The sequence below is a fragment of the Pangasianodon hypophthalmus genome, chromosome 19 (genome assembly GCF_027358585.1).
Source record: "Pangasianodon hypophthalmus isolate fPanHyp1 chromosome 19, fPanHyp1.pri, whole genome shotgun sequence".
Lineage (NCBI taxonomy): Eukaryota > Metazoa > Chordata > Actinopteri > Siluriformes > Pangasiidae > Pangasianodon > Pangasianodon hypophthalmus.
In genome coordinates this window covers 10993198-11015027 of record NC_069728.1, presented here as the reverse complement: position 1 = coordinate 11015027, position 21830 = coordinate 10993198, and the positions used below count along the sequence as shown (strand labels likewise).

Here is a 21830-nt window from a genome sequence, read left to right as displayed (position 1 = left end):
GATGAACTAGTCTTTGCTTTCTGCTTCCGCCTTCTTCCTCCCCTTTGAATTCATGCATTTCCTCTTTGCACTTTGAACACCTAGGGACATCCACTCTAGACACATAAGTGATGCATCTATGAGATGAAATCACATCAGTCATTAGTAATTTATGAAAAGAAAGAAATAACGGACAGCGGTGGAACTGAAAGGAGGAGAAAGCCATAAACACAGTTAGAGGAAAACAGTACAGCTCAGTTTAACTAAATAAAAAAATATATATAACAGTCTCTATTTTACTCCTTAATATGAGAGTGGTGCATGCTGTCTTCTTCAAAGTACTATTCTGGAAAACAGGCTCTAGGTAATCTAAATACCATTTTCTGATGCCTTATTTATGAAAGGAGATTACCACTATGAAAGAAGAGCTTCTTTCTACATGCTATAAAACTGAAAATATGGATGTGCACAAGTTATATGGCTGTTAGTTAGCGCTAATATCAGTTGGTTTAGTCGGTCCAGTTCTACATCTATACAAAAAAAAAGGACCATGAGCAGTGTGAGTGTGAAAAGTGGTGCTTCTCTTCTAAAGTGGTGTCCATCATTATATAATTTCAAAATAATTTCAATAATTTCCATCATTATGTAATTTCAAAAATCGCAGTAGCATATTTCGTGAGCTTGTGTTGGTCAACTGTTTGTTCGAGTAGCATCTGATCACCATCAGTGAATAGATCAAGTCAAAGCAAGTTTATTTATCATTTGCACAGTCTGTAGAGACACACGTACATATGTACGTTGTGACGAGGCGCAGGTAAATTACTTACATGTAACATGCTTTGTGTGTTTATACTACTGAAACACTAGAGCTACTGTCTATTTAACATGTTTTTACAGTATTGAGTGTAACAGGATCTTTATTTTATATGTTTGGGGGAAAAAAATCTTGTCAGGTTTATACATTGCCCATTAAAGGGCGTACAACTGTTCCACTCTTACATTAAATAGATCCAGGCCATACACAGGTCCTTCGTAACTGTAAATTGTTAAAAAGACGTCATTTTAGCTTTAGATTTTCATTTACAACATATAAAGATATATTTGGCCAACAATATAGCTCTTCTTGTACCATGAGAATGAAATTTGGGATCATTAAAATAGGATTCAGTAAACTAGGTAATTATTTATAATAGATATACAGCCTAGTTTGCAACTGGAAGAGACCACCATTATTCAAGCTCTAGACTTTTTTCCCCAAACACTCATACAAAATTAGCACTAAAGATTTGATTCATTTTAGGAGTCACAATAATACCCAAGTACATAAACCCTGAAGCAGACCATTAAATAGAAACACTCGGGAGATTTAAAACATATTAGTAGTTGCTCTATTAGTAGATCAATAACTTCAATGGAAAACCTAACACAAAAATCTGGCCCTGGTGTCTTCTCCATCTGTAATGACATGATGGCTTCCAAAACTTCTTCTGGAGTCAAGGTAGCATCTACAAAAGATCTATGCTGGTGACTTGATAGATCAATATTAGCAGCCACCAATGGAATCATTAATAATTGAGAATCTGACGTCTTTTTAACAACCTATGCTAGACCGTGTTCTAGTTTATTCCAATGTTAATAATATGGTGCCTAATAAATCTCATCTGTGTCTCTGTTTCTTACGTCTCCTCTGTCTCCAAGGACAATTCAAAGTTGATCTAAGAGTCTTCTCTGTTTAGCAGTAAAGGACAGGAGGGTGTTATGTATGTCCTCTGCCTAGCTGCTCAATCTCTTCATGTTGATGCTAGCCTTACTTTGATTCCTATAATCAAACCTCTTGTGTATGCCTTACAAATCTATCAAATAAGTGATGCATCTGTCCATAAGAATGGTTGCACTTTTCCAGTATCATATTTATTTAATGCACTGTTTAGTCTCAGTAAAAATGTAACAAGATAACGGGTTTGATCATTCATAAAGCTCCATACTTATATGGAGTTGTATCATTGCACACACCCACCCCCTTATCCTTCCTGCTCTATTCTCACAGGAGGTAATAAGATCTATCATCTAGTCATTCTAAACAATGATGCCATGTTGTGTGATGAATGCTGCCCTACAGCAATTGAATGAAGTATGGGATTAGCATTAAAAGCACATATTTATCATAATGGACAGATTCCTATTCACTTTACACAGTCTATCGCTGACTACCTCTGTGACGGTTATATCTTGGAAGGACAACATACTTGGAGTTAAATTATTAACATGTGAGTACAAAGTTCCTGTGACTTTAGCTCAATCAAACGTGGCATATAGACATCTATAGACAAAACTACACTCTTGGTGGTTGTTCTTTCTCGGTTCCTCTCAGGTCTCTGGCAGCTGTTTTTTTTTACTTCCACTGTTCATACATGGCCTGATACTGCATGCTTTCAAACCATTATGTTTCCTCCTACTTTCTGCCCACACAAATCGATTGTTCTGTACTGCCTTTTATTACAAATTAGCCAAGTTTTAATAGTGCACTCTCTGAAAGCCTCAGTAATTATAGAATGTGTAGCATTAAGTACATATAACATAAGATGGGTCTAATTTTGGCAGAACGCTGGTATTATCTTGCATGAGCTTCTCTCTCTGTCCCTCTCTTTGTCTCTTTCTCTGCAAATTACTGTAGCTTAAGAGTGCTTGTGTCCATCATTGGTTGTCATGGAGACTGCACAGTTAATCCTCACCTATATATTGAAATCAAATATATAACTTCATAAGCACAAACATAAACCTTACATGAACTAAGGCAAGCTGTTTGTCATGTCCAGCATACCGGTTACAGCTTTGGCAGTAGAATACTCTATGTATTAAAGATTCGAGAATTTATTGTCATACGCGCAGTAAAACAGGCAGTTACACTGTACTATTAAATTCTGACTCTGCATTTCTTCCAAAACAATTAAATACCATACAGATATTATAAATTGGTTAGAAATTATATTGTAATTATGAAAAAGTGTGATATATATTACAAATGTATATATATAGTGTGATATATATTACAAATATACTACAAATGTGAGGCAGGTAGGCTGCAATGCAATAAAACCATAGCGGTTAACATGTACAGTTCATGTACAGCATCCTTTGGCATAAATTATTATGCAAAGTACTTATAGATCAGGGACAGCAGGCATTGGGCTGCAATGGAGCAAGATGTTATGTGTTTATGTGCAAAAATGCAGAGGTTGAAAAAGTACATTGTATAAAAATAAATCTTGATGTCCAGTATTGCAAGGTTCATTTGGGGATTAGACATGGTTACCTCTTTATGAATTGTACTTTTTGGCTATAGCTGTGCATAACTGGGAGGTTGGTAGCATTGCCACCTTGGAGCTCCAGAGTCCTGGGTTCGATTCTGAGCTCAGGTTAGTGTCTGTGCGGAGTTTCACATGTTCTCCCTGTGTTTGGGTGGGTTTCCTTCAGTTTGACTGGTTTCCTCCAACTGTCCAAAAACACACAGGTAGGCAGATTGGTTATGCTAAATTGCCCATAGATGTGAATAAGTGTGTGAATCTGTGTGTACATGGTGCCCTGTGATGAACTGGCATCCCATCTGGGGTTAATTCTCCTGCCTTGTGTGCAGTGTTACTGGGACAGGCTCCACATCCACTGCTACCCTGACCACGATAAAGCAACTACTGAAGATGAATGAAGGTAGGTGCAGAACAACACATACAATATTCCAGATGCTCTCTGAGATTGAAAAGCAGCCAGGTGAATGACAGTGGGTCACACTTATTTAAAAGGTGCAGACTTCAACCACACAATCTCAGTTGGACTCACACATCTCTATATCAGTGATTGTCTCTGCAAAGCTGCAGTGGGTCCAAACTCAATAAAACCACCGATTAAGTAGTCAATGTGGTGAAAAATGCAGCCTGCACTTGATCAATATTCACCTAAAGATAAATGATAATTAGTTGCTAGTGACTGTTCTGATTATTGTGTTAGAGTTTTCTCGCAGTACATTTCATTTCATCCAGAGTTTGCTAAATATGACATGGAGAGGTGGTATATTCAAAATTCAATTTGTCCTTTCAACAAGGGAAGGCTCACTGTTGACATGGTTACAGCCAAGAGAACACCATTGCTAGGCAACTGGGAAACACGGATAAGTATAAGTTAGCTAACTATAAGACTGAGGGTAATATTAGGCTAGCTAGCACATATTAAACCTTTTATATGGACAATGTAAAGGCATACTGACAGTGGAACTAAGGCAAAACTGTGGTAAACATCAACATTTCCTTCAGATATGTGGGTAAATTACTAAGAAAAGACTCCTTAAAAGACTAAAATGCCACTGAATTACACTGAAATTTAACATCAACCACAGACCATTTCCATGCATTCTGCCATATTACAAAATGGTTAACAGTTTTGAACAGTTTTTTGTTTAAAAAAAAACCAAAAAAACTTCTTGTTGAACATGATCCCATAATGCACAAAGCGTTTGCTTTATTTGCCTGTAAATAGCTTTTGTTTCTATGCTCCAGGCATGATTACTTCTTCAATATTCTTTGCATTTTATTGCTTATTATTTCTTCTTCTTCTTTTTTTTTTTTTTTAAAGATAATGCCAGGTGTAGGTCCATCACCTTCTCATTTGCACTGAGCTGGTCTCTACTTTCTCTACCTCATACCTTGCACATGTAAATACATAAATGTATATTCATAGATATATTGCTATTTGCACTTCTGGTTAGATGCTAAACTGTATTTCATTTGCTCTGTACTCATACTCTGCACAATGACAATGAAGTTGAATCTAATCTAATCTAATCTAATCTAATCGAAATCATTCAAACACAGTAAAGAAAATAGACTAGCTTTCTGCCCATGATATGGTGTTAAAGAGGCTATATACTGTATAACACACTGAGTAATGCTCTTCAGCAGCTAGAAAAGGCTGTCTAGCCTTAAAGGTCATACCAGGACACAGGGAGGCCACTTCATTCCATTGTGCTGAGCACATGGTTACAGAGTTGGTCAAGGCTAACGTTAGTCAGTAACCACTCACTTTCTGCAGCCACTCACTCAGAAATATTGCTGCTGTGTGCAATTTTGGGTACCCTGGTATTTCCTGAAATGATTTGGTACAAAATAAAAATAGCATCATGGGTTTGGTTATCTAGTGAATTCTGATGCACGGTTCTACATTAATAGTATGCTATTTACCAGGAATGAATGCTGCACAAACTCTTTGACCTTACTTTGGATATTGAGAAGGTGGACAGAAAATAAAGAAAGACAGAATTATAACATAAATTGGCTCTGGCTCTGATGAATTCATTATCAAATGAGCATTAGTCATGCATATGGCAAGAAACGTGCAGAGCCTGAATGATGTTTTCAGTCAAAATGGCATACAGTGCTTCAATGAAAATCATGCACCAATAGTTTTAGATCAGTAATAAAAGTTACTTTTCACATGAAAACATAAGAGTAACTTATTTTCATCCGTAAAAACATTTACTTTTTACTATTTAGTACTTTTTGTACTATTTAGTGATTTTGTAATACATTATCCATACTTTCACTTATGTACAGTTTCCCAGTACTTTTTCTACCCCTGGTTATAGAGAAATGTTTTTGTTTCAAAACTGTAACATGTTTCAGGCAAAACAGTTGTTAACATGTGATCTAAAACATATGCTAACTGGTTATGCATATTTCATCTTTACCATGAAATAATGAGAAAATATATCCAAACTGACAAACAAGGAATACTGAGAACTTCCAACTGTAGTTAGAACTTATGAAAGAAAGAAATATATTGCAGACTTGTTTTAATTACATTTCCACTTATCATATCAGTGTTATTAACTCCATATTATAACACAATATATAAATTGTATAGTACAGTTCCTATACTGTCGACACTCATGAGAAAAAACAGGTCTCTCTACCTCCTAAAGCCTGGTTTGCATGGAAATGTAAGGAAAATACATGTACAAAGATTTCCTCATCTAGACTAAGTGATGCAATATGTTGTATGTAATATCTTGGCACTGAAATTCCAAATATTTATGTATATATTTTTAACATTTATGACATTTGGCAGATGCCCTTATCCAGAGCAACTTACAAAAGTGCTTTGAAGTCTCTATCAATAAATACATTCTGATACTGGCTCACTAGGTCACAAACTAAGAATACCATCAGTCCAAAAACTCTGTTGGGGAGGTAATATAGTAATAAGCGCTTAGACAATACAAAGTTTTTTTTTTTAGGTGCTAATTTAAGTAGGAAGAGGTAATTCTTTAGACGTCGTTTGAAGACTGCCAGTGACTCAGCTGATCAGACATCTAGGGGAAGTTCATTCCACCACCTAGGTACCAGAAGAGAGGAGAGTCTCGATGCGTGCCTTCCTTGTACCCTGAGAGATGGTGGGACCAGTCGAGCAGTGCTAGAGGATTGGAGGGAGCGTGGTGCCGTGCAGGATGTGATAAGTGCTTTGAGATAAGTGGGTGCTGTTGGTATGTTTACCGTATACCAATATATTGCAATGCCAGTGCATTAGCATTGGCTTCTGCAGTCTTTTGAACAAAAGCCCATCCATATTTCTGTGCATGACACAGGGAATAGGTGCAGAGGTCTTCGCTTCTATGCTTAGAGGCCTTAGCAAGCAAGCCTGGAGTCTCACTGAGTGATGATAGCAATGAGGTCATTTGTTCCAGAATAACAGAGGACAGCCTAAACCGTGTATTGCACGTGTGCCTCTGGCATTGTGGCCTCACCCACAGATTAGCATCCATTAAAAAGGAAAACCAACAAGGGAGGTGTCATACCAAGTGAAAGCAGTATAATAAGGTATTAAGAAGTGACAGAAGCTTTGCTTGTACATGTGTACTGAATACTAGTGTATATGAGCATTAAAATAGCACTACATTCTTAATTTGGCTCAAGCTCAGGGACTTATAAGGAACTAGAACATTTCAAGCATTGCTTTAGAGTGTTACGGACAAGTAGAGACCTGTGCATACTTATCCATATGTGAACTATTTATTAAAAAATGACTCCACTGGGGTATAATGGAGTAATGGCTATAAAGGAAAGTTAATTCTGGGAAAGTAACATCTGAATGCGAATGACTGGCAAGGACTGAACATTTTTCAGCTTATGTATACAACGCTGGACTCCTACAGTCACAGAACAGAACATCTCTAGGATTTCCAGGAAAAACTGGCCATCTGCCCTACTCCATTAAAACAAAGCTTCTACATTCAGGGTCTAATTCTGGCAGTTCTCTGAGCTTCTTTGAGTTGAGGATTGCACACGCTAGTCTCAGCTCTCATCTTTGATTATGCATGTAAAGCCCCCACCACCAGCCTCAAGCGCACACCCCACCTACCAATCCCTGCTGTAGCCTTCGTCAAGGCTGCCGTGGTGCTGTGTGGTTGCCATGGTGACCAGCACGACGCAAAGCATCGTGGGCAACAATAGGATTTACCATGTGCGAGCAGAATGCAAAGAGGCGAGCAGATTCCCAGCCTCTCTATGTCGAAACAATATGTACAGAACCTTGCTTTAAAATATTGGTAAGAAATACACATTTTATTTGTCTCAAGCTATGCTGTAAAAATGAAAAGATGATTTATGGTTTCTCCTGGGTATTCCCCTTACCTTACTGAACTAAAGAATGACTCATGTTCCCACATTACCTCACACCTGAAACCTGTCCCACCAGTCTGCAGAGGCACACTCTATTCACAAAAATGACAGAATAAGTGAGGAGTAAATGTAATGAATCTTTAATGGCTATTTGAATAGGTTTTCCTTTTTAAAGCTTTGATTACATGAATAATCTCAAACTCTTTTTTTAAGGGAACTCATCAGTCTGACCATTTTCTTGCTCAGCCACAGACTCTATCGAGCAGCGGGAAGCAGAGCTGTGATGGTTAGATGCAGTGAAATATTTATAACAGCTGAAAACCTTGCAAACTGGAATCAGTATTATTTTCTATCTTCCTCCTCATACAGTGTGACAGTCATACTGCACAAGCTTACCAAAATGCACCCACCGCCTCCTACACCTCCCTCCCTGGTCTACTCCATCTGTGGAGGGCAAAAAGAGAGGCGAAACGTGCCAGACTAGAGCAAGAGTGAAATACGGAGCTACAGTAGGAAGAATGCAATAGTAATGTCCATGCCAGCAGTTACCAACTGTTCCTGATTTCCATAGACTCTGCTGCTGTGCTTTGCATAAAGAACATTGGAGTTTGCCTGGGAGGCAGAAAACCAGAAGATTGGCACACATGGGAGAGAGGCAGCTCTCATCAAACAGGTTAGGCAAGGTGGTTTGGCCCTGAGAGAACACACACACACACACACACACACATGCGCGCGTGCACACACACATGGTCACATTTAGACAATTGCAGGAGAAATCACAAAGATCACATGACTAATTTGGGAAAGAATAATAAATCATGGACCTACTCTTTTCGTGGACATCTATAAAAGCTGTGTATGTAGTTTTCCCTCAGATTCATCTCAAAACCATCTCATACTGTGCATTAACATTGCATGTTTTAGGTTTGAATTCATGCAGACAGGACATATTAGATGGAACGTTAAAAAAAAAAACTGCCCAAGCAAGCATGATTCCATGGTAAATTTTAAAGGTAGACAAAACAGTTGCATGGGAAATAGTGAGCAGCTCCCACTCTGAAGTCTCTCCATTTGTTTCTGTTTCCATGGAGCTGCATGTCCTCATGTCATAACGCTCTCTTACACTCCTACACAAACCCACTTGAGCAGCCTCCCACACAGACACACACACACACATTATACAAAGGAGATCACGCAGATCTGTGCTTATAGAAAAGATCTATTATGCAAAGAAAAGAACTCCAGGTTTGAATTAACACCTGTGGTAATTAATTCTGTCTTACAGTAGTCAGTCTTCAGCCCAGCCGGACTCCTATAAACACTGTAGGTGCTCAACACTGTGTTCAGCATTGTGTTCAGCAGCTGGGGAAAAGGAGCTGGAGTCATGTGAGGATTACACTTGCTGTTCTGTTGTACTGTTCTGTGTGTGGGGTTCAGATTCACTTGTTTTATCCTTTATCTGTTTATATCTTCAATTGATGTGAAATGGAAAAAGAATGGCAGCTTTGAAGCTGTCAGAACAGGGCTGTCTCAGTGCGCCCTCTACCGGACAGTGTGTGCCTAGCAGTCTGTTTTCATGGCTATCTAGGACAGGGGTTCTCAGGGACCCTTCTCACTGGAACATAAATCCCACAAAAACCTTCAGCATATTTATTTTAGGAACATAATCCAAGTATTTAAATATTAGTCTCATTCAAATGTGTACTACAATATTCAGCCTATTAATTACTCTACCATATAGCTTTTTTATTCCTTCAGAACACATTAAGCACGAGCACGAAGGTTTTATTGTTTACGCTTTAATTTTTAGCATTTTATTGTTTACACTTCTGATATGTTTTAAAAAGTATTACTCTGAATTAAACATTATTAATAGAATTTGAGTGAACCCACGGAAGAAATATCACAAGCTCTCATTAAACCGTTTCCGGGTACGCAACAGGACACGCCTCTCCGCCAACCAATCAGACTTGGTATGAAGCTTCCAGAACACACATACCAATAAGACAGCAAGACATATATAATACAAATTACTAATTATATCTAATTAGATATAATTAGTAATTTGTATTATATATATGTATTATATATTAGTAATTTGTGTGTGTGTGTATATATATATATATAGACAGGTAATATAGTAAAAGAACAAATTTACATATTGCACAAAAAATTGTAACCACAGAGAGGTAATACACTGAGAAGGACCTAGAAGTCAGTTAACTGTTCATGAGGGAAATAGTTTGTGGGAAAAAGCTGATCTTGTGCCTGGTACTTGTACTCTTCATACTCCTCTCTGCATCGTGACCCAAACAGGCAAATATGCGTTAATGCAGAAGTATAAACCAAACTGACTTAATTTATAGGCCTACATGGTTTGGGAGTAATGACCTGTAATACAACAATAATAAGAACTCAGTAACAAAAAATAATAATTTTCATCCTTCTGGGTTGTAATTTCCTGGTGGAAAGCATTGCAATAATCATTATTATTATTATTATTATTATTATTATTATTATTATTAATAGTAGTAGTAGTAGTATAGTATATTTATTACATTAATAATAATAATAATAATAATAATAATAATAATAATAATAATAATCTATGTACGTAATAAAATAATTACATTATGAATAAAATATTCATTTTCTTAGTTTTCATAATTAGTAAACCTAAATAATGCATTTTCTAAATGCAGTTCTAATTCAGTTGGATTCATATTCATATTCTGGATTAATCTCAGAATGTGTGATTTACAACAGGAACGAGTGGCGTCAGTATCCAGAAAGGATGTGAAATGTCCTTGACTTTGTTTGGAGAGAGTCTAAACATCCGTCCAACATGGTTTTTGGACCATCTGTTCCAGGATGTAATTACATGTGGAGTAAGTATTGCATTATTAACCTTTAATGGCTGAAGTGGCATTTTGCAAACAGCCCCAGGCCTAGAGCAGTCGTCTATTCTTGCAGGGGTTCAATCCCAAATGGCTACATATGTTTTCGATACATGGACTGAAAGTGGTACCAAACTGGGGTTCACTCAGTATACATACTGTACGGTTGACGAGTCTACCTTAAAGCTAATTCACTTTACATTTGGGAGTGAGCCTGGCGCTCTTATTTTGAAATGTCGTTATACTGTAGCGTGAGGACGCCATTTTGGATTTTCCTCCCTGCGTGTTGTGATGAACTTGGAAATGTGTTTGATAAATGAGTGGCTTTGTTGAAGCTTTATGGAAGTGCTGTGAAGATGGACGAAGAGATAACAGTGCGTGTTAGCCATGTCAAAAGTCTTTTTGTGGAAAATATAAAACATGCTACAAAACAGAAAGACTAGCTAGCTAAATGCTAAAGCTAAGTTAAAGTGAAATGCAATAATAAACGGATAAACGAAGAGCTAATGTTTCCAAAACTGAACGTGTGCTAGTTTTGTTGATTGTGTTTGTGTGTTTAGGACGGTTACAGTGAAGCCTGTGGACAGTGTGGCTCAGTGTGTTGGGCTGTTTCTGATGGAGGGCAGTTCTTCTGTAAAAACTGCCATAATGTGATTGAGGTGAGAGTTTTCATCACTAGCAAACACACAACACTTTTGTAGTTAAACCTGCACTGTGCCTGGACTCACTCCCCTTTTTAATCAAGTAACACACTGTTGTAGGTACACAGTTAAAGACTGAAGCCAGCTGGTTGCACCTGAAATGACTGCAGATAAGACATTGTGCCTGTGTAGAGGGCACTCATTAAACCTCATGGGTCAATTCTACAAGTTACACTAACACACACACTTTTTTAAAAATGTGTTATTTATTTATGAATTGTTGAATACAAAATATGATTAACAACAACATGGCATAAATAGTCAGTTTTCAACAGGAAGCTGACATGGAAGGCTCAACACATCAGAACAGATCAAATCCAAGATGGATAAAGAATAAACAAATAATAAATTAATAACAACAACAACAAAAAAGTAAGAGTAAGGGCAAAACCATTTCTACAGTAAATTATATATTGGAAGATCACACAGTTTTAATGCTTTTTGACTTTTCAGTTTTGTATGTACTAAAATGTTTTAGTTAGTTTGTGAATATTGTAAATGGGAGGATTTAAGAAATCTACATTTATGTATATAAAATTTTGTTATTAATCAAATAGAACAGACCTCAGTAGTCTTTGGTTATACCATGTTTTATATTCTATAAGATGAAAATAAAAGTATCAGCAGCCACATCTTTTTCTATCAGCTTATCCTGTAAAGTTCTCCAGAAGGCATTTGAGAAATTGCACGAAAAAGAATATGTTCTGTATCTTCAGAAGAGCAATTATAGAAATGACAATGCAAAATTAAATTTTAGATTTAGGAATTTATTAGAAGGATATATTTCGTTTAAGAGTTTGAAGTGTGTTTCGCTTTGGTGTGGAAGAAGAAATTTTAAATAAGCTGTTCTAATATATTTTACAGTGTTTTTATCAAATATGTGATCTAGTATATTTCTTAAAGTTTGACAAGGGTAGCAAGTTCTAATTACAGTATGTCTTATGTGTTTGTTAGTACAAACACACACTCACTGACCTGTTAGTAGGTCCAGCTGCACAAATAATGCATTTATCCAATCAGCCAATCTTGTGTCAGCAGCACGATGCCTAAAATCATGTAGATAGAGGTAGTGAGCTTCAGTTCACATCAAGCATCAGAATGGTGATCTCAGTCACATTGACCATCTTATGGTTGTCTGTACAGGTGCTGTACATGTAGTCTATCAAAAACGTCCTGACATCCTGTTTCTTGGTGTACTATGCTGCAGTTTTACAGCCACATGAATCAGATGTGATTCATCCTGTATTTTTGTGCACATTGTTTCAAACATACACTAGGTCTTCACAGTGGTGAGAACATAATAGTGAATAAAATCGAAGAAATTGTGGAAAAGCTCAAAGCACTGATTTTGAGGGTGGAGAATGACAGGAAAGCTCTGTGTGAGATTGCACATCAGTGCCCTGGTTATGGAGACTCAGTGGCAAGCTTTTTAAAAAATGTCTTCCAACACAAGTTTGCACGTCAACCTCAAGCAGTTGTTGAGGTACAGGTCTGCATGGGAGACGGTAAGGGGCTAGTCCTGTTCCTGGCAATGGATACAAGGCAAACTGTCCAATATGACGTAGAGCTTTCCAGTCACCCATAGTGTCTGTCTGACCAGAAGCGAAATACGGCAGGTGATAACCATGTCCGAGACACATAGTGGAATCACTAAATTCCTTTTACCTCCTGTCCCTTATTTTTCCACATTGAAGGCAGCAGCCCTAGTCACTACATTTATTACTGCAGTTAATCCCTGAAGTCTTGTAAATCAAATGACAAGGTTGTTAATAAAGTCCTCTATGGGCTGTGTTGGGTGTCACATGGGAACATGGGGTCCCCAAGACTAGAAATACTAAAAATCTGTGTAGGGAACTTTGGAAACTCGATTCATAGAGACAGAACAGCTAGGGCAATGTCTGTTTCTTCTTGAGTTCCACATTACTCTGTTTGTTCCAAATTCACAGAGAACGAGAGAAGTTGAGGATATGAACACGTTGCCCTTCAACAGCAGGATCTCCTCTTTAGCATCAGGCAAACGGAAGCGGAATGGAAGAGGTTAGTCCAGGCTCCGGGTCAGATGTCCAGTACAATGATGTAATATAACTGTAATTCCCGAGGTGACAGTGTGAACCATTCATTTCTGATGTTTTGATGAATAGGCTATGGCCACTCAGTGTGGATGTTTATTTGTGTTTTAGAAGGTGCAAGAGACTGGATGGTATGCGAAGGCTTTCAGGTGATTCTAAAACTTCAGGCCGAAGCTTTGGTTGATCTGGGCGTCTGCCCTCAGTTTAAGGTCGGTAAAGCAATGCAAATAATGTAGATGACAGAAGAGTAGAAATTTCCTATGTCATTTAAATGAAGTGTATCTCACAGGCAGATGTGTTATGGATTTTCTGGAAGCGATACATGCAGAAGACTGGACAAGCATACACAAGAAGGCCAGTGAACAGTATCAGAAATTTAATGGTGAGTTAGAAACCACCTGAGTTTTGCGTTTGTACTTATGTGTAGTTGATCTTGGGTAGAACTTCCACAATAGGTTTTTAACCTGAGATGCCTTTAACGCCTTAAAGGAAAACTCCACCACTGAAGCGCATTCAATATGTTTATACTGAAATATTTTTGATGGGTTTAGCAATTCTAGTGTTAATTTGTAACTTGATGCTGTATTTTCATTATTCCTGTGAGCAGTTATTGGTTGGGCATTGCTAGCACAGTTACACTAGCAATGGTGTTTCATAGGAGTAAAATTTTCAACATCTCAAACACAAGTGATAATAGTCAGGCTTAAAAACAAAAGAGCAAGGGCTTCTTTTGTCACCATTTTTCAGTGGTGTTTTATTTCGTTAATGAGAAACCCAAAGCAGAAATAGTGGAGACAAGAAATGTTAGACTCAAAGTTTGTGTACCAAGTTACAGCACAGACTCTGCTCAGCTAGTTAGCTTGATGACAAGCCAGATGGCATTGACTGAGTATTAGCAGGAAAGTTGAAGCTTGCATAGATGAGGAGGTCATAGAGCTAGACAGGACTAAAGCACTACTGCATCACTCTCTTTAGGTAAAAATGAAGCAAGGGCTAAATCACCCTGGCACCACTGTTAGCAGGTAGTCACTTGGCGTTTTGGGTAATGTAGGAAACCGTTAATCAAAGTTAAATTAGACCAACATGTCAGTGAAAGAGGTTTAAACCAAAAAAGGCAACTCAGAATTACATGCTAAAATAAATTTCGAGATGGTGAATCTGATCTGGTTTGCTATCACTTATCAGTTTACAAGTTGTTCAGGCTGGATTTTTCCTTTAACTTCCCATTGTAAAAGTCAAGATTACCCTATGAAGAAAGTATGAATAACTATTGTAGCAAATTTTACAGAAGAATTTTATGGAAGAATGATCATCTCTAATGGTGGTACCAATTTTTGAGTGTTCTGATTGTTGGCTAAACAAACAATTTGATATATCCTCTGATGGTCCAATTAAAAAGTAAAGCTGTCTCGCATCACTCTCTCTTGCACGCACATGTTCACGCCTCAGGACTTGACCAGCAACAGTGAGGCCGAGTCATCTGTCTGTTTCAATGATGCGTCATGTCACACTGAGACTGCTTCGATGAAGGGAACCAGCAAAGTCTCTGGTATCTTTATTGGTTCTTTTTACATCAATATGATAATCTTGGTAGACTATATGCTTACGAACTTCAATATTTGCAGGATACTCCAGTGATGGGAGATCTTCAGTGTGTTCGGGCTCCATGGATGCTGAATATTACTTTGGACGGAAAGAAAGGAAGAACCTGATGAGCATGCCCCGAACACTAGCATTCTGCCACCTGGCTTTGCTTTGGGTCCGGGAGGCCATCACCCTGTCGGACTTGCTCAGGTGAATAAGAGGAATACTTGGGTCTTTTTTCCCACTGCACAAAGTATCAGAACGTTCAACAACTTTTGACACTGTTGTTATTTTAATTGCCCACCAGTCTGGTAGGGGTGTACCAGTACACAAAATTCAAATTTGATACCATACAATGGTGTCTCAATACATTACAGCAAAAATAAGCATTGTCTGAATATGTGCCTTAGGGTTCCATTTTGAATTGAGTAAAACATTCAACGTGATTAAAAAACAATAATTGAAATTTGGTCGCACAGTGTTTGCGTGATTCATTCAGATCGCATATAATGAAGCAAAAGCTGTGCATAAGAATGTAACAAAATTGAACATGGTTAAATAAACATTAGCTCTCTGGCCAAGCTTTCACTGGTGTGCAGGGTTGCCAGGTCTCAGCATAAAGTTCACCCCAACATCTTTCCAAAAAAATTCACACAAAAAGATCTGAGAATCCCAAAAAGTTCAGGCACTGGAAAAGGAGACACTGTTGAATATATTGTTCGATAAGTACACATATTGAATCGAGAGCGTTTTATTGAATAAAACGATACGATAGCTGCAAAAGTATGGTTACACTCCTTATATCCAGTATCAGTGACAAATACTAGAGGAACAAAAACAACAAAATGGTCTGGTTTGTTTATGATGTGTTTGCAGTGTCAAAAGCATCAATGTGGGTGGTATTTTTCAATTTCAATTTTTCAAACATTTTTCCCCAAAAAAACCATACAAGTGCAGACTAAAATTTTTATATTTCAAACTCATAAGCATAAGCAGAATTCTTAGTTTAGGATCATATGGGTTAAACTGTTCTTTAACATCCTTTTCATTCTGAATTTTCCATTTTGTTGTCCTTATCATTGACAAAACCTTAATCATTTGTCAACCAGCCTTTCCCTCGGTAATTTTGTTGCAGCCATGTTAGACTAAGAAAATTGATTCCTTCACTTTTACCGTTGGCATTATGAGCATTCTTTTTAAAATGCCTTTAGTATTATGTTCTGAAGTTGAACTTAAGAAAATTAGCTGATTCAGAAATGGCTTTATGTTTGAAAAAAAAATCTCTTTCAGGGATATCTGATATTAGCTTCTCTATATGATATTAAAATGAGTATTTATGATCACGATAGATTCATATGTGCTGAATGGATTTTGTCACAATTATTCATACTCGAATGCTTTTTAAGTGTGCCGAGATTAGTATGGAATTTCTCTTGCAGGTTGGTGTCTAAGGGCCACATCCCTTATGTTAATGCTCATACTCTTTTTCCTGAAGAAATGAGATTCTTTGGCAAGGATGCCATGATCTTTAGAGTTGAGGTGAGCAAGCAAACTTTACTCATTGCATAACAGTGGTGCATGTATTCAGACTGTTACTTATTGTGTCTCTAAACACATGTCTGTGCTCTCCAGTCTATCCCCTCTTACAATAAGGTACACAGAGAGGCAGTGGAACTGGCGGAACTGATAGAGCTGCCCGCTTTCCCTCCTGTGTCTCAGGACTGCCTCCTTCATCCAGCTCTGCTCAGTCTACGCTATTTGATGGATGCTAACCTTCCTGGTGGGTTTGCGTGAAGCAGTGAAGAAAAGCTAATAAGGGTCAGCGCAGTGAATCTTTTATTAGCGTTCATTTTGTCTTTCTCCGACTCTCTTTCTTTCAGACAAACTTCATGCATTGGTTTGTAAAGTAATACAGAAAACATCTATGGAGAAAGACTCCTTTCTGACCTTTGACCCTACTGAGAAAAAGCCTACACTTCTGTGCTATGATCTTCAGGCTGCAGCGCTCATTGTCGTGACCATGAAGCTTCTGTTCAGGCTGGACGATAAGGTGGAGTGGTGAGCATCCTTCATGGAACTAATGAATACATCAGTATTATTTTGATATTTGTCAAGAAGCAATAAGGGGTAATGGTTAAATATGTGTATATTCTCTCAACTCAGCTGGCATAATAGCACACCTTTGGTAAAAGATGTTGTTCAAGACATCTGGGTAGCATTTTTAGTTTTTTAGATGATGGCATATTGTACCAGTGGTAGAGTTACACAACAACTTTGAGCTCTGTGACTCTGACTGCTGAATTTTATCCAGTTTTCATACCTCAGTACATATTTTTCAAAGCCATAGTTAGATATCTCTGACCTAGAATAAACACTTCAGTCTCTGACTCGAGTCAGAGTGATGCAGTCCTTTTTTATTTACTTATTTATTTTTAAAACCTATTGTACAGGTTTTGCACTCGGTTTTGATACAAGTGACTCTGTTACATTATACATGTGTTTCTCTTCTATTATTTTTCAAGGAAGTTGGCCAGGAAAGCAGATGAAAAAGGAAATGAAATGGACCATGGCAAGAAAAAGAAAAAGACCAAGAAAGGTAGACAATTGTGATCGCTTTTTGGGAAAGGGACACAGATTGGAGATGATGTTTTTTATTAGAAAGAAATAATCAGGCCTTTTATAATTAGTGCAGAAACTCAACTTAGTAAAGATATATTATTTTTCTGATTCACTGTAACTTTTGCTGTTTGTGTCATATTACATAACAGCCTCTCTGTTGCAGGAGGAAAGATGTTTAGTTTGAGAACATGGTTTATGATTGTACAGCCTACACTGGAACGAGCCAGGAAGAAAGAAAAGCAGGCTGAGGCCATGTGAGAAGCTCCTTCTGCTAAAACCTTGTTTATTGAGTATACAGTCTGACCTGCTGTTTAAACGTTGAATTCAATTCCTATTTCACTCTACCCCCTCAGGCAACAGTGGAAATCTAAGAAGCCCATCATTCCATCTTTGAAACATAAAACCGTCGTACTAAAACGGAGACGTAAGTGCATAAGCTCCATCATATGCTTTTGTGCTTACAGAATCCTCAAACATGCAGTACTGCAGTGGTGCAGTAGGAACAAATGCCAGCAAATGCCTTCTTTGTTGTTTGGTCTGGGTTTGATTAGTGGTTGCAGAGGAATCCTTGGGAAATCCCAGCCTGTCCTTTGGTCACTGGTCGGTATGAAATGTTTGCAACCACAATGATTTTCAGAAATGTCTTGGTTGCATGCATCCTTTAATACTCAAGATATGAATTATGAGTGTGATGTTTGCAGGTGAAAAATCTGTCAAGCGAGTCCTCAGCTTCATTTTTCCCTGACTATACAGTATACATTGAGTTCCCCATCATGGTTTTAAAAATTCATCTGTACTCTGACTAATTTACTTCCAGCCCTAATCCTTTAAGGTCTTAAACAGTATAACTGGGTTATCACCCCTTCTATAAGCTGTGTATTCAAACAGACACACTACAGATATACACTCACGAAACACTTTATTAGGAACACTATACTCATACTGGTTTGGGCCTCCCTTTGCTCTCAAAACAGCACCAATTGTTCATGGCATGGATTCCACAAGATGTTGGAAACATTTCTTTGAGATTCTGGTCCATGTTGACATGATTACATCACACAATTCTTGCACATTTTTCCAGTGCACTTTGATGCTGCGAGTCTCCCGTTGTACCACATCCCAAAGTGTTCTACTGGATTCAGATCCAGTGATTGGGAAGGCCACTGAACAACACTGAGCTCATGTTCATGTTGTCACATTTCACCAGTTTGAGATAACTTTTGCTTTGTGACTTAAGTAGACATGAGAAGATGGATAAATTATGGCCATGAATGGATGCACGTGATCAGCAACAATACTCAAATAGGCTGTGGCATTTATGCGTTGATTAATTGGTATTAAGGAGCCCAAAGTGTTGCAAGAAAACATTCCCCACACCATTACACCACCTCCACCAGCCTGGACTGTTGACACAAGGCAGTTTGGGTCCATGGATTCATGCTGTTGGTGCCAAATTCTGACCCTACCATCTGTGTGCCTCAGCAGAAATCAAGATTCTTCAGATCAGGCTACGTTTTTCCAGTCTTCAACTGTCCAGTTTTGGTGAGCCTGTGCCCACTGCAGCCTCAGCTTTATGTTCTTGGCTGACAGAAGTGGAACCCAACATGGTTGAAGAATTGAGACTGTTCTGAGAGCAAAGGGAGGACCTACCCAGTATTAGTATAGTGTTACTAATAAAGTGCTCAGTGAGTGTATGTGACCAAACGTGTTCTGAATCTGGGGTAGGCCTGCCGTTGATCTGTGAATGATTATATAGACTATTTTAAAAAATATCAGCCTTACGAGCAAATCACCTTGCAACATTATTTATACATCTGTTTAAAAATGAGTTATTTTCGCACACCAGTTCTTTTATTATAATCAATTGTTAATCAATTATAATCTCTCTCTCTCTCAGGTGTGGTTGAGCAGCTGCAAAGCAGTTTCCAAGCTCTTTCTGGCTCAGCTCCAGAGCAGCAGGTTTCGTCCCCATCCACCTTCCTCTTCCTTTGGGGAGACGAGGATGGAGCTGATGGACCCAGTCTCCGCCACAAGTGCCTGGACTATCTGATGATTAAAAGGCAAAAAATCTGGCACCTTGACAACCGTAAATATTGGCACACTGACTTGAGGAAGTGCCATCCAGGGTACTACACACAAATTGAATTGTTTAAGAAAAATTATATTTAGAAAAATCATTGACTGCTCTTAACTCTTTGACACCTGGTGTTCTAGGGAAGGGGATTTGTGAATAGTTTTGAGAAAGTGGTCTGTGTTGTGTTGACTTCTGTCAAAACTGATACTAATTGATGCTAACTAACACGTGGTTCTGTTTGAGACCGCAGGCACTATTTATGCCAAAGCATAGGGCCTCATTTCTAAAGACGTAAAAAAAAAAAAAAACATAAGTATGGATGTGCAATTGTTTCCTACACATTCCTGTGATTTATAAAACATCTATACACCTTAAAAAGGTTTTAAATTCTTCCTACCTGTTGCCTCTATTCGTGATATCAGAAATCTGTTAATAGTAACGTGCTGTGCTGTTGATATTATTAACTCTGTTTGGTTAGAGGTCCTCATCACTGGTGCATTAAGCAGAGAGCATGTTTTACACGATCGATTAGACTTTTTCCACCCACTTTTCTCTTTTTTGGAGAAAAGTCTGTTCATGAGTCTGTCTGGAATTTCATTTATTACTGTAATGACTAAAAGTCCCCCCGCGGAAGAATGAGCCTGCACTAGTGAGAACATTTTCATGTTGTCCACCCAGTAAATGAGCTACAGCAGAAGTCTTAGTGATTTCAAAGGATGGGTTTCTATGGCAATGATAATGTCTTGTTTGTTCATTTAGCTCTACCAAGTTAAACGGTAATGTAATAATCGTTGTTTCACAATCCTAATGGTTAGAGATGTTGTGGTTGTATTATATTCATGACAGTAAATTCACACCCTGCCTATTGATTTGGTTACTCACGCCTTGACCTGGACCTGAACCTGAACGATTTTGCTAGGGGCAGAAGGCTATAGTTATCACAGGCTACAAAGCAGTACAGTTTTAGGACCAACCGTAATTGTATATGAACAGCATTGTTCAGTTGAATAAATAAGCTAACAAATGGTTTTGGCATTTGGGCACATGTGAATATCATCATTTCAATAATGTCTTTGTGTCTGTGCAGTGTGTGTGGAGACCATTTCAGGGAGCTGGAGCCTACTTTGCCCAGGATGTATGTGTGGTTGCTGGGACTCTTCTCTTTCATGCTGGGAGTTGAAGACGCGCAGTTGCACAGTGCAGTCGTCCAGGTGGAGCAACGCCTACTGACAAAGCTGGGTCACAAATAAAAACCAGAAACCCTCAGTGAATGAAGATGGACACTGTGTGACTGAAGGATTGCGGCGTTTTCTTCTTGTGTGTGAACAGACACTGCCTGCTGTTACTCATTAGAACAGAAGTGTGTGATGCGACCTTTGTAAGGTTTACAGTCTGACACAGTTGTCTGTGTTTTTATACTGTACAGTTTCATAAAGCCATTTCTTTTTTTTTTCTTTCAATAAGTGGAAGAGTGGTTGAAATGGAATATTTGTGTATTTCCACACTGATTTCTAAAATCTAAAGCACATTTTAAATTGTATATGTTTTTTTTTTCTTTTGGTGTATAGGAGCGTGGAAGATACACTGACCATTATAAATGGATCCTGCTTTCTTAAAGTTTATGTGAATGATTATAAACCGTTTATTTCACAGTCAAGTACAAACTTCACCTCTCAGGGTCCTGGAATGATACAGTTCAATCTCTGTTAAGGGGTATAGCGCTTACCTCTAAAATGAGCCAGTGTACAAAAGTTACTTTTAAAAGGGCAGTTTGTATTATTTAGAGCTCTCTGCTGCCTGCAAGGTAAATTATAATTGCAACAAAAACTCTTTCCCTTCCCTCAAGCTGATGCTACCTTTGCTGTTGAAACTGTTTGCTGCAGAAGAGGAGATATAGAGAGAAAACTGAAAAATATAAATGGAAACAAAATATGAAATAAAGAAACTAGTGCAAAAGCAAATATATCTGTGCACTGATTCAAATCTGTGAATTGTTACACTAGTTTGTAATGAGCAGAAAGTTGGTTAAGGTGATCTCTGCCATAAAGTTAGCATCTGTGACAGATTTAGTTGGCAATGTGTAAATAATATATGTGAATAATACATTTTATGAATGCACCAGAATCTAATATATTTAATTTATTAGAGATAGTCAAGATACCACATTCTTTTTGTGCTATTAACAATTTTTACTGTCCTTCAAGAAGCTGTTTCTCAAGGGGGGCTTTAAGCCCTGAGGACTG

General features: G+C 38.0%; 1 protein-coding gene across 1 annotated transcript; it reads left to right on the top strand.

The window, feature by feature from the left end:
* Positions 1-10756: 10756 nt before the first annotated feature.
* taf1b (TATA box binding protein (Tbp)-associated factor, RNA polymerase I, B) lies at positions 10757-21548 on the top strand. The gene is made up of 15 exons (XM_026923821.3): positions 10757-10914; positions 11101-11199; positions 13188-13278; positions 13422-13519; positions 13600-13692; positions 14760-14859; positions 14936-15104; positions 16334-16433; positions 16527-16674; positions 16775-16952; positions 17417-17490; positions 17677-17767; positions 17867-17937; positions 19411-19639; positions 20675-21548. Exons 1-15 carry the CDS (start codon positions 10897-10899, stop codon positions 20835-20837), a joined length of 1722 nt encoding a protein of 573 aa, XP_026779622.3. The 5' UTR covers positions 10757-10896; the 3' UTR covers positions 20838-21548.
* The last annotated feature ends 282 nt before the right edge of the window (positions 21549-21830 follow it).

Excerpts from the sequence above, each read along its gene's own strand:
- taf1b (XM_026923821.3), top strand. Across the intron at positions 13,693-14,759 it reads ACAGTATCAGAAATTTAATG|GACTTGACCAGCAACAGTGA; the intron begins GTGAGTTAGAAA and ends TTCACGCCTCAG. Across the intron at positions 17,491-17,676 it reads AAAGAAAAAGACCAAGAAAG|GAGGAAAGATGTTTAGTTTG; the intron begins GTAGACAATTGT and ends TCTCTGTTGCAG.